This window comes from Peromyscus maniculatus, chromosome X (assembly GCF_049852395.1).
Source record: "Peromyscus maniculatus bairdii isolate BWxNUB_F1_BW_parent chromosome X, HU_Pman_BW_mat_3.1, whole genome shotgun sequence".
NCBI classification, from domain to species: domain Eukaryota; kingdom Metazoa; phylum Chordata; class Mammalia; order Rodentia; family Cricetidae; genus Peromyscus; species Peromyscus maniculatus.
Genome location: NC_134875.1, coordinates 83913341 through 83926429, shown reverse-complemented (window position 1 = coordinate 83926429; position 13089 = coordinate 83913341). Strand labels below are relative to the sequence as shown.

Below are 13089 nucleotides of genomic sequence, written 5' to 3'. Positions count from 1 at the left end.
GAATCATCTTAGCAGCCAACGAGAGCCGGAGAAAGGCAGTTGGCTGGTCAGGATGAGAGGATGTATTGGCTCTGGTCCCTGACCCTCCCTTCAGCTGCTAGGGTGCAGTTCCTCCAGGCTGGCTCAGAGGGGTCGCTCTAGACTCCCGCCACCATCTTCAGTTTTAGAGATGAGCAGGTGATGTTCTCTTTCCCCTCCAACCAATCTCCCCACAGTGAGTTCCTGCAGCTCTGCTCTGCTCCACTGCCCACCAGGGTGTGCTCTTGGTTTCTACCCCTCTACTGCTGTGGATCAGGGGTAAATCAGAGGACATGGAAACTGAGTTCCCAAGGTAAAGGCTGTGCAGCAGCCCAAGGATAATGTGCAAGTTTTGGGCAAGTCATCCCTGAGGGTGATGCCTCCAAAAGGAGAGAATGATCCAGAAAGGATGGAACCCAAGAGAGGCTCGAGAGATGGCTCAGCTGCTCCTCCAAAGGACCCGGGTTCAGTTCCCAGCACCCACATGGCAGCTCACAGCTTCACTTCCAGGGGATCCAATGTCTTCTCCTGGCTTCCACAGGTACAAGTCACACACGTGGTTCACCGACATGCATGCAGGCAAAACACCAATGCACTTAAAACAAAAAAAAAAAAAAAATGGAGCCCAGGAAAGGAGTTAGATTAGCTCAAAAGTTACCCTAGTGTCTGCTGAAATGATCCAGAAGAGAGGACCCCTTTAGTCCAAGGGAAGGGTTCACAGTTCCTGCTGAGTGAATGCAGGGGACAGCAGGCAATAGTGGGTTCTATGACTGTCACGGAAAAGGACAGAAGTCAGGGAAGGGACGGCAATATGGAAGGAAGGAATGCTGGCTGGGCAGAACCTAAACCCAGTGCACAGGGGTAAACTTGAGTGCAAGGCACCTGCTCAGAAACAGAAGTGCTTAGCCCAGGTTACCCCTCGGGCTACTGTTCTTAAAGGGCTGGAGAAAGAACAGCTCCCCATACTCTCTGAACCCACAAAAAGCAGAACACAGGACAAAACGACTTTAATTTGCAACAGCTGTCTCCAGGGGGCAGACGGGGCAAAACCAGGGGCACAAAGGTGGCTCTGGCTGGAGAATAAATAGAAGGAAGAAGCAGGGCCACAGCCCCAGGGCTCCATGGGTCTTGTCTCTCCTGCAGGGATGCTGGGTCCAACCTGTCAGGCAGAGCAGAGCCAGGCCAGCTCTGGCCACCTTAACAGTCAGGAGTGTGGGAAGGGCTGTGGACAGCAGAATGCTCACTTTAAAGGGCCTGGAACCTTTTGTTGAGGGCCCGCATCATGGCTGAAACAGAGAGGAACAAATGGGTACTCCAGACGCAGACACACAGGAATCAGCTCCCCTAATCACCTCCTTCCTCTTTCTATCCACAGGGAATCCTCAACTGGCAATCTGCCTCCCACCCCTTTCCAGAAAGCCCTGGGACTGACTCCTCCACCCATCACTTCGCTCCACGTGGAAATGTCCTCTACAGGAGAACAGCGTGGGCGGGCACTCGGCAGAGCACATGGGAGAGCAGGCATGCACCGCTCTTGTTGCGTGCCACAGCACTCAATGTGCAGAGGACTCATGGTCTGACCTGCTTGGTGTTACCTCCCCACAGGAGTAGCAGCTGGACAGCCTTCCCTAGGTCCCTGTACCCACATACCCAGCTCCCTCTTCCCCTCCTCTCACCCTTCCCTGCCCAGGGTCAGTCATACCTAGTTGTTTTCTCAGCCTGTGAGCTTCTTTCTCTAGCAAAGGACACTAGCCCAACAGACAAAGGAGAAAGATTATCATTCAATGTCCTGGCCTCCTCTCTGCTTCATTCACACTCCCTCCCAGTCCTTACACCTCCCACCCCCACAGTCCTGTGACAAGACTGGCACACAATCCTGAGCAGAAAGGAGGTGCCCTCTCTGGGGAGTGTGGGACGGTGGAGTGGGCACAAGAGCCAGGTTAACTTGGCTACCTACCTACTATCTAACACGGCTGTCATTTCTCGCGGCTAAGAAAAATTTACCTGCTGACATCCCAGTGTCCCTGGTGCTTGATGATGCTTCTCCCCAAGAGGGAGTGGGGGGACCACAGATGGACCTTGGTCACCTGAAAGAGAACACAGGATGCAGCAGCAGCCAGGCTTGGATCCAGGTGGGAAAGGCTTGGTGAGGTCTAAAATGGTGCAACATCACCCTCTGCTGGCAGCAACTTGTACCTCCTGGTTCCTCAGCTTCACCCAGCTCTGTGGCCCATCTTCTCTGCGGCCCAGAGAAAGTCCCCCTGAGGACTTTAGCCCTGGGCTGGTACTAGTAGGGCTACAGCCACAGGCAGGACCTGGGAAGAGCCCAGCAAATAGGGCTGACCAGAAAAGGCTCTGGAGTGCTGAAAGCCAGCATCGAGAGTTGGAGATGTGCTACTCTTTAAAGCTGTGTACACCACAGTCCCACTCATCTGACAACATGGCCTGCCTACACCCGGTCTCCGGTGGGCTGTCTGCCTAGACAGGAAAGTCCAGAAAGAAGGAGGCAATCCCCCCACTGGGGGGGAGAGCCTGACAAAGCCTGAAGTTTCCCTCCTCTGCCACACTTCTCTCAAACCCCAAAGACTCACCAGCGGGTGCAAGGGTTCTGGGGCTGATGCCTCTCTGGCTCAGGGCCATGAGCTGGGAATTGGCTGGAACTTGGGGTGCTCTGGTGTTGGGGTCTCCACTGCTCATTTCTCCATGATGCAGGCACATGCAAGGCTGCTCTGCCCTGTGTGTTGGAAGCTCACACAAAAATTCCTCACTAAGTACACGTTGTGGAGGGCTGAGGGGCCGCTGGGGGAACAAACTGGAGGCCTGTGAGGCCCATCCCATCTGTACTTTCTGTTCCTGGGTCAGCCTCAGGTCAGGAGGCAGAGCTCAGCCAGGAAGGGGCCCACAGGCACTGGAAAGGCTCAGGATCTGGCCTGGCTTCCTTGGGGAAGAGCCAGGAGGGAGGAATCAGGAGGCCCTTGAGGCTGACTACACGTCCAAGTTGTGCAGCCCACACTGTAAGGGCTCTGGACTCAAATCACCCCAACTGTCAGCCAGGCCCACTTCCCAGCCCAGCCTGGCTAGAGACAGGAAATGCACAGGGAGGGGAATAGTAACCAACACCTCACTGAGCCTCCTTCATATCCACCCTCACTTACTACAAGGACCCCACACTGCACATCCTAAGAGGATGAGTGTCCACTGACAAGCCCCAAGCCAAGGCAGGGGAAACAGGGCAATGTTATGTGCTGGGGAGGGAAAGGGCAGGGTGAGAGGAGACAGAGGATGCTCTCTCTACTCACTTGGGCACGGGGAATTTCCTTGATCTTGTAGGGCTCTGATGGGGTCATTGCTGTCAAATTCTTCACGGTATCTTTACACACGAGGCCTCTGTCCCCGAGCTTGGCCGCTGGCAGGACCTCCTTTGTATTCCTTACCACTGCTCTCTTTCTGGATGGACCATGTGCAGGCTCAATGGCTTCCAGGGGTGCTGTGGAGTGCTTCTTAGAACTCTCAAGTGTGGTGACGCAGCTTATTGGAGGAAAGGTGGCCGTCTCCACAGGAGCTGCCTTTGGTCTCTGCCCCCACAGTGGGACAGGTCTTCGCCCAGTGACTCTTGGGGCGTCCAGTAGGGATTTCTTCTCCTGGGCTGATTTCTTCTTAGAACTGGCCTTCCATAGCCCACCTGCAGCAGCTCCTGGGTAACGAGGCCTGCTTTGTTCCTTGCCTCTGAACACAGTTACTTTTCTGTTAGAACAAGAGGCTCCTAGCTTTCCCGCGCCCAACATATGGCCCCTGGGAGCAGACATCTGCAGAGAGCCAGTCATATGACGAAAATTGCCCCTCGGTTGGACATTCCTTTTTTTGTTTCTGTCTTCAGGATCCATGGTGTTGCTGGATATGATCCGCCCTCCATTCTTGAAGCAAATGGTCACCCTCATCACTTGCATTTCGTGATCTTCATCGGATGCTGAGTCGGGGTCAGGGAATTGATCTGGGATTTCCTCCGGGACTGTTTTCTTACTCTTGGTGCTTTTCTTTTTCTTTTTTGTCCTGCATGCCCTGCCTCCTTTGGGCCCCCTGTGGTGGAGAGGGGCCCCAGAGGCCCTCTTTGCATCCACCAGTCTCTTGCCCATCCTACCTTTTCTGCTGCGGTCTGCTTCTGCATCCACCCCAGGGGTAGACTGTTGGGTGGTGCAGCTTTTTGAGGATGCGCGGCTTCTAGCACCCTGGCTCATCTGATCGGTCGGCTGTTGCACCGTTTCCTCAACCTTGTCATTAACCAGAGGTAAGCAGTCCTTAAAGTCCCCTTTGTCACTGGCTGAGGAGACAGACTGCTCTCCATGATCCGGAAGAACCATCACTCCAGGCTCTAGCACCTGTAGCTTAGACCCTGAATCAAACTCAGAGTTGTCCTCAGTCTCAACCTCATCCTCACTTAGGCTACACTGTGAAGATCCCACGTCAGGGGCCAGGTTGAGATCCTGAAGTGAGCATGAACCATCCAGACAGATGTCAGTGGCTTCCCTGCCCTCAGGGTCCAAGCTTACTTCTTCAATTGCCACCTCTTTGTTAGAGCTCATGTCGCTAGTATTAGTCTATGTGGCCTGGCTTGTGAGGACAAGGGTATCCCTAGTCTTGGCTAGACCAGCTAGACACTCAGAGACACTGTCACCATGGACACCTCACACACTAGTGCTAAACTCAAACAAGGGTAACCTTCTAGTGACATCGTGTCTTCATTGTGGCCTTCTCATTGGCCTACCTTCTGCCAACCGGATGGAACCTTGTTAGATCATTGTCCAGTCCTAGCCAATAAGAATGAGGATGCTTGTTGTTTGGAATTCTTATCCCGGCTGCTCCCAGCCTATGGATGGGATGTGGGGATGGGAGGAGGGTTTTGGGGATGGGAAGTGTGGATGCATGGGGATGGGTGGGAGGTGTAGGTATGTGGGTGGAGTCTTGAGGTTATGGTGCAGTCTGCTTTGTCTGTCTTTTTCTCACCTCCTCTGGCCAGACACCCACCGTGGAAGGAGGCCTGCACCCTCTGAGGCTTTTTCCCCATGTAAAGTGGAGAAAGTAACCACACATAGGCCAGGCAGGGGCTTGTGGTGAGGCTCCAGGGTCCTGATGGCTGGGAAGTACTCAGCATAGAAATGATCAAGGAGCCCCTGTTCCACACACAGCCAGACCAACTGGTCAACAGGACAGTGGGCAAAGAAGCCCATAGCCAGCCACCAGTGCTCCACAGAAGGGTCAGATAGAAGATGGTTTTCGAGCCACAGGCTGTGGAGACAGCGACTCTGATTGCAAGCCACCATGTACCCATGACACTGTGTTGGCAGGCTGTAATTTTCCCGCTTCTTCCAGACCCCATCCCATTCCCAGACCCCATCCCATGCCCAAGGTAAAGCAAAGAGGAGGGAATCTCCTTGGATTAGGACAAAGACATTCAGTGTCACTGATCCTGAAGCCGCAAACCGAAATTAATGTTCACATAGCGGGTTTGCAGACACAAAATGACCTTTAACCCTATCAAGGGTAAGTGGGGTTCAAACTGGTAGTCTGCCCTATTCTGAGGTGGAAAGTGGAGCTAGTGGAGGGCACCCCCTTGGGTGGGTAAGCTGGCAGAATCAGCAGAACAGGAATCATGCCCCAATCACTATGTGCCTGGCAATTTTCTAAGCACTCAGATAAATCTTTACATCCCCTTTTGAGACATCTCCTAGGTTTGGGTAACTACTTACAGCTGCCCTTCTAGAGTAAAGAACCCACTACCACGAGGGCAAGGACATTGACAAGGGTGTTGATGAATGAAACCTTTGGGGGAATTCTCTGAATGTGCATGGGTAAGGGAGTGAATGAATGCAGATTTGGCCCATGTACCCAGCAGATTAAATGGAGGCAGTCCACACCCCAAGGTTGTGTTTAACATGTTTCAAAAGCAAGCATGACTGCGGAACACCCAGTTCTAGAATATTTCCTGGATTTGGATAGACATTTGTGAATTGAAAGCAGGCCTATGTGTTATTTGAGGTTACATATCAGCATATAGAGGAACATGCTTTCAAGGTCCAGAATGGACACACAAGGAAGGCCTTGCAGGGGTGATGAGGAACCAATGTTGTCATTATTTTCCTGGGGTTGTCTGAGGTTGTCTGTGCCCAGTTTTCCCCAGCTGAAATTGGGGAGTAGTTCCTTCCTTAGTTTCCAGAATGTTCTAGAGTGCTAGCATTTCCTTTGCTCTCCATTCAGTTATCCCAGTTTTCAAATTGCTCCCATGGGAAATAGAGCCAAGTTCCTACAATTCTCTCTGGTCTTAAGCGTTTATCAATCTACCGATCCACAGAGCTTGTTTCATATGCATTTTGTTAAAAGCATTCTTTGCTCATTCTACACTGTTGGCTTATGACCATTGGCTTTAAGGGAAACAGGCTTCTAACTCTTGTCTGAACACAGCTTATCTCACATGCCTGGGTCTGTGTAAGGCATCTCCGGCTGTCTGTCTTGTGTGGAAGAACTCCAGACTTCAGCACTTGGGGACGTGTTTAAGGGGAAATCACCAGTAAAGCACAAAAGTGGGAAATACGTGACACTAAGAAAAAGATACTTGATTGCAGCTTAAAAGGGTCTGCAATTGATAATGCACTTGGCCTTTGAGTGACTTTAATTTTTAATCTCATTTGCATACGGTCACTAATGGCCCTAAAAGTGCACCTGTATTGACATTGAGGTCGAAATAAAGTTTAGTAAATAGTTGAATTAGCAACCATGGACTTGGTGTGTTATACTGATTTAATCTCAATCTGTATGCCATTCCATGCCTTTGGTTTGTTTCTTAAATATCTATTTTTATTTGGTGTGTATGTATGTGTGCTTGCATGTATGTTGTACACTACATGTGTCTGGTACCTAAGAAGACCAGAAGAGGCGATGGATCCCCTGGAATTGGATCAGGAGATGACTGCTGTGGTAAAGAAACTTGAGGCCTGGGGGGGGGGCAGAGACGGCGGCGGCGGCGGCGGCGGCGGCGGCGGCAGCAGCAGCAGCAGCACACGCCTTTAATTCCAGTACTTGGGAAGCAGAGGCAGGCAGGTCTCTGTGAGTTTGAGGCCAGTCTGGTCTATAGAGCGAGTTCCAGGCCAGCCAGGGATTCACAGAGAATCCCTGTCTAAAAAAATAGGAAAGAAAGAAGGACACTTGAATCCTCTGTAAGAGCAACAAGTGCTCTTAGCTGCTGAGCCATCTCTCCAGCCTTCCCACCCTCATTTTTTTTTAAAGATGGGATCCGTGTTGCTGCATAGCCAGGGGAGGTGTTAGGCTCATGGTCCTCCTGCTTCCGCCTACATGTAGTCCCATGTGCTGGGAGTACAGGTAAGCACCACCCTGCCAGCATCCACTCTGCTGCCGAAGGCATTTTGGTTGTTTCCAGTTAGGAGCTATTACACCTAGGAGGTGCTACCTGTGTTCTGGGGCGTGTTTCATGGTATCCTTGGCAGAGCTTTACATCGTTTGAAACCCTTATCCCTAAGGGTTACCTCCTAGATTTGTTGGACCCGGCCCTGAACAGCCTTGTCATCTTACTCCTATGAGCCATACAAGCATTCTGTTTTGTGGGGTAAAATGGCTGGGAAGCTATGTTGATGTCTAGGAGTGTGACTGTTGACTTGAAGACAGGCCCGTGTCTAAAGTTCTCAGGTTTTCTCCAAGGGACTGTCCTTATCCACACTCCTGCAAGGGTGGGCCGCTGTCTCAGCTTTCCTGCAGCCTAACCAATATGTATTGCCATGCCACCACAGCATTTTGGCCTCTGGTGAATGTCAATTATGCATCTCATTTCGCTGTTGTTTTTACATTGAGTCACTGAGAAACGCAGTCTAGCCTCGAACTCTTGACCATCCTGCCTTTGCCTCCTGAGTGCTGGGGTTGTGTTGCTAGAGTTTTCCTGCTTTGCCCACAGTCAGGACAAATCTTTGTCACCCGCCAGTCCCACAGCTGCTCAGACCCAACCAAGTAAACACAGAGACTTATATTGCTTACAAACTGTATGGCCGTGGCAGGCTTCTTGCTAACTGTTCTTTTATCTTAAATTAACCATTTCCATAAATCTATACCTTGCCACGTGGCTGGTGGCTTACCGGCGTCTTCACATGCTGCTGGTCATGGCGGCGGCTGCAGTGTCTCTCCGCCTCAGCCTTCTGCCTCCCAGAATTCTCCTCTCTCCTTGTCCCACCTACTTCCTGCCTGGCCACTGGCCAACCAGTGTTTTATTTATTGACCAATCAGAGCAATTTGACATATAGACCGTCCCACAGCACTTCCCCTTTCTTTTTTTTAAAAGGAAGGTTTTAACTTTTACACATCTCCAAAGTCAGCTTGGTATATTTGGGAATTTGGGCGTAGCTTCTCTTACTACTTCCTGCTGGAGGGGGGTGCTGTATCTTATGGGGACACAAAGAAAATTTTAGGATCATGGAGTAGTCCGTGAGACCGTATCGTCTGAGCCAGTTGCCTTGAAACGATTCTGGATGTTGGATCATCTGGGCCATGGTGTCATCGGAGACCTTTCAGGTGGTCTTGGCTGGTCAAACCTGATGTATCTTAATCTGGAACAAATCCATAGCCTCTGGCTTTCTGTGGAAACAAAAGCAGAGCCTCCTTTCCAAAGCAACATATCCTTACATCCAAATTTTGAAGTTAAGGTACCTTTAAAACACACATTTTGGCATAACTCAACAGCTTTTGCAATCAAATGTTTCTCTTCAGTTACGAATATCAAAGAGAACATAATCCAGATTCTCTGTGTGGTAGCCATCTTTATGTGGCTTATGTTTTATATTACCTTGAGCCTATTGCTTTAAACTGCAGCCTTTTAAGCCTGAAACAGCGCTGTGGCTGCTGGCTCCGCCCACTTCAGCTTCCCAACATGGCAGTGGTACGTTTTCCACCAGCTCTGGGAGCTATCGTGGGTCTATGCTTTTATCCAAGCAGCGTGTAGCCCAGAAACCTCTTTTTGTTTTGTACTAGCAAAGGCTAAATCCACCACGCAGCTTAATGTGCCACTTGCAGAGGCCTCATTCCCGCCATACTGCAGATCGAGCACACACGCCAGGAACCCGCCAGTAACTCAAACCGGCAGCTGCTGCTCATTTGAGAGAGACAATTAGGAAGCTGTTTTTAGCTCCATTTTAGAATCTTTTCTCAGGTTTTAGGTGGAAACTCTTGCCCTCTCGTTGGGCGCCATTTGTAGCTAGGAGGGCTTCTCTCCAGGTTCCCCAAGCCCCGCAGTCCCACAATCCACTTATAAAATAATCACTCAGACGCTTATATCACTTGATTGGGGAAAGGTTTTTGTTTTTGTCTTTTAGGAGAATGAAGGTTAAGGAATCTGAAGAACACTGGACAAATGAGACAACTGAAGAAAAGGGACAAATCATCTATCCCAAGAAACAGAGTGAAACGGTGTATGGGTATATATTATCTAAAAAAATTTTATGTCTTCCTAAATGTTTGTTTCTGCTTTTCTCTAAAGATTTAACACTATTGGTCTTCTAACAGTCCCAGTTCAATTAAAATTTAAAGCTGACTTTGGAGTTGGAGAATGGCTCTCTCCTTCTTTAAAATCAAGCATGTTGTTAAAAGGAAAATGCAAACTCCCTGTATCATGCCAGAATAAGAGCCATCTTCTGCTATGGTACAGGACAAAAGCAAAATTAATTAAGGGACTATTCTATTACTAATCTCAACTCTTTGATTCTATTCTGATTCTTTAAACTTTTCTCAAAGTATAAATTTTATATCAAAATTTACAAGATTAATATATATATATATACATTTTAAACTTTGTTAAGATATGAATGGTCACATAGAGTACTAACTAATTCTAGAAAAAAGGCTAGCTGCATATATATGTTTTTGTGTTCGAGTCTCTTATCAGTTTTCTGCAGGAAATCACGGCCAGGCCTAACATCAACTGAAGTCTCCAGAAAGAAGATGGGGCCCCACAACAACAACAATTCCACGTGGACAATAATAATATCATTAAGCTGACAAACATCATCCACAGATCAGCTTTGAACTACAAGGTGCTCAGAGCAAATTTGAGATGACTAGCTGAGATGATCCAGTCTCAAAGACTACTTGAATAAGGACTTGAGATAAACCCTCAACTTTGGCATTATACACAGACTGGATAATGAAGGATATAGTTACCTCTCCTAGAATTTGACAATTAACCTAAAATTTTTCTTTCAGGATAAAGAAAACTTCGCCCATACCCAGCAGGAAGCAATTTTAAGAATACGACGCCCACATTCCCAAAGAGGTGGTGTGGGGCGGGTGGTTTTTTGGTCTTTTTAATGGGTTTTGGGTCTGGGATAATTTTCAGTATTTAGGGGGGTTGGTTACAAGTTATTGTCAAGGGTTGGGAAAAAGGCTAAGCAAAGGAGATTAGATTTAAGGTTCTTGTTTAAAAAAAAAAGAGAGAAAGAAAGAAAAGAAAAAGACAATTACTAGTTTTAAATACTTTACATTGGATTGAATTGTTTTATATTGTACACAAATTTGAAACTGATATTGTTAGAAAATGCTATATGTATATTTCTAATTGTATTTATTCCATCCATTTAACAATGTAATGCAAATTTCTGATCCTTGAATGTTATTATTATCAACTATTAGGATATAAAGAAATGAAAGCTAGTAGTTAGACATTATCATAGAACTTGTAGTCATATTGGATATGTTTTAAAAATTGAGCAGAGATGTTTTAGACAGGTCATCTTCAAACCCTTCAGAGATCTACAGAATATGGCATTTAAAATGTTTTAATAACTTAGAAAATTTTTCTTTTTTGAGACATGTCGGCTCCTGGCAGTACCAATCTACTTTAGAGAAAATATGGGCATTGAAGAAACTGCATATGGAGTCAACTTTCATTCTGGCAAAAGTTAGCCACTGGACAACAAAGTATCCTCGAATCAACAGGACAAAATGGACAGACAGATCACGAAACAAGGGACTACTGATTCTTGCCAAAACAAGTGTGGTTATGGCTTTATCAAAAGGCATCTTCTGAGGCCAGGACAATATGGCCCCATCCCTGAAGTGGCCTTCGCATCCGGAAAAGGTACGGTGCCCTTTTCTTCGAAGGCAGCTTAACAGGCAGAGGGCCGATGGATTCTGTTGTACAATGGAACAGCAGCTGAAAGCTCATGCCTCTCAAAAGTAGACTGGCATTTAATAGAGGGATGTGGAGAAGAAGGGGATGCTGAGATGAAGCCATATATACACAGCCAAGAAGAATGGACAGCTGAATTAAAAAACTGTCAACAATTTCCAGAATTTAAAATCCTGAATCATGACAGGACACTAGTGGAATTCAGGTGTTTCTGGTACGTGGACTGCTCTCACCCAATGTGAGGTTGAACTGTTGACCTTGTGTACATCCTACTTCACAAATGAGTCTGTCAGATACACTAAGCCTATAGGCTGAAGATGATGCCCCAACACTGCGGAGAAACCTCAGGTGACTGCCCAGGCAGCTGGCTGTTTCTGTCAACTCACAAAATTTTTTGGAAGTTGCTTGCATGCACTTCCTGTTTTTATTTTTGTTAGCTACTATTATTCCCTTCTTGGGTCTCTGAGGGAGTTGAAGATTAGTTAGTTATGGTTGAAGATTAGTTAGTTATAGTTGAAAATTAATTAGGATAGAAAGTGCATTAGATACATCTTGGATTTACCAAAATAGGATAGATAATGGAATTATTTTCTCTGATTTGTCAAATACCTGTTTAGGTATTTATTACTTGTATATATTGTATATAGTTATTGTACTTTTGTATATAGTTTTTCTTTTGTTAGTTATAACCTTTTGCTTTCTTTTTCTTTTTATTAAAATAGAAAAGGGGAAATGTGGTGATAATCTAATTGTACTGAATTATTATTTTGATTGTATGTTAATAAATAAAGTTGTCTGGGAGTCAGAGCTATTAGAGCCATAGCAAGAGTGTGGCGGTGGTGGCACACGCCTTTAATCCCATAGATATCTGTGTGTTCAGGGTCAGAGCTATTAGAGCCATAGCAAGAGTGTGGCGGTGGCGGCACACGCCTTTAATCCCATAAGATCTCTGTGTGTTCAGGGATACAGCCAGCATTGGAGACATATGCCTTTAAGACCTAGGGGGCTGTACATTCAGACAGTGACGAGGCAGTCATGTGTTTGGGTTTACAACCAATGAGAAGGCAGAACAACATACTTTAAAAATACGAACCGACAGGAAGTAGGTCTCTTTTCGCGAAGCTGGGACAGCAGGAGGAAGGGTGAGATTTTAGCTCTGAGCTCTGACTTCTCGGCTTTCTCTTTTACATTGTTTCTGTGTTTCTTATTTAATAAGACGGTTGGTTACATCTACAGGGTTGGGTTGGGGTTGCAGGCATGAGCCATTGCTCCCAGTACTGTCTTGGTTTTATTTTTAGCTTTAGTTTTTTTGCTGTCTCACCGTGTAGCCCTGGCTCGTCTGGAACTTGCTATAGAGACCAGACTGGCCTCAAACTCTCAGTCATCTGCCTTTTGCTGCCCTCCAAGTGCTGGTTTTAAAGGCATGTGCCACCACACCTGGCCTGTGTTTGAACGTAGAATTCCTTGATTAGTAGGCAGGTTGAGATAGTTTACAGATGCATTGGCCTTTGGGAGTCCTTTCTCTGTGATGTGTCTTGTGCCTCTTTGCTGTCCTCTGTGCATTTCCCTCTTGGTTGTGTCCCTGTTTATGTGTGGGAATTCTTCCTGTATTCTAGACTTCAATTATTTGATAATTTCCTATGATATAAATATCTCCTTGTGTGTAATTTGTCTTATTCTATTTAGTGTGTCGTTTTTGTTTTTGTTTTTTTGTTTTTCCAGACAGGGTTTCTCTGTGTAACAGCCCTGGATGTCCTGGAACTCGCTTTGTAGACCAGACTGACCTCAAACTCACAGAGATCTGCCTGCTCTGTCTCTTGAGTGCTGGGCTTAAAGGCGTGCGCCACCACACTTGGCCTAGTGTGACTTTTGATGAAAAGCAGTAACTGATATTG

At 47.2% G+C, this 13089-nt stretch overlaps 1 protein-coding gene across 2 annotated transcripts; it reads right to left on the bottom strand.

The window, feature by feature from the left end:
• Positions 1–1008: 1008 nt before the first annotated feature.
• On the bottom strand, positions 1009–4731 carry LOC107399880 (uncharacterized protein CXorf49 homolog). Of its 2 annotated transcripts, XM_042269270.2 has the most exons (5): positions 3318–4731; positions 2610–2766; positions 2023–2105; positions 1721–1766; positions 1009–1304 (listed from the first exon to the last, which is right to left on the bottom strand). In XM_042269270.2, exons 1-5 carry the CDS (start codon positions 4596–4598, stop codon positions 1264–1266), a joined length of 1608 nt encoding a protein of 535 aa, XP_042125204.1. In that variant the 5' UTR covers positions 4599–4731; the 3' UTR covers positions 1009–1263. The 2 variants fall into 2 exon arrangements, with proteins under 2 accessions (XP_042125204.1, XP_015844937.2); XM_015989451.3 differs by lacking the exon at positions 1721–1766 and having other exon boundaries at positions 1168–1304; positions 3318–4707.
• Positions 4732–13089: the final 8358 nt, after the last annotated feature.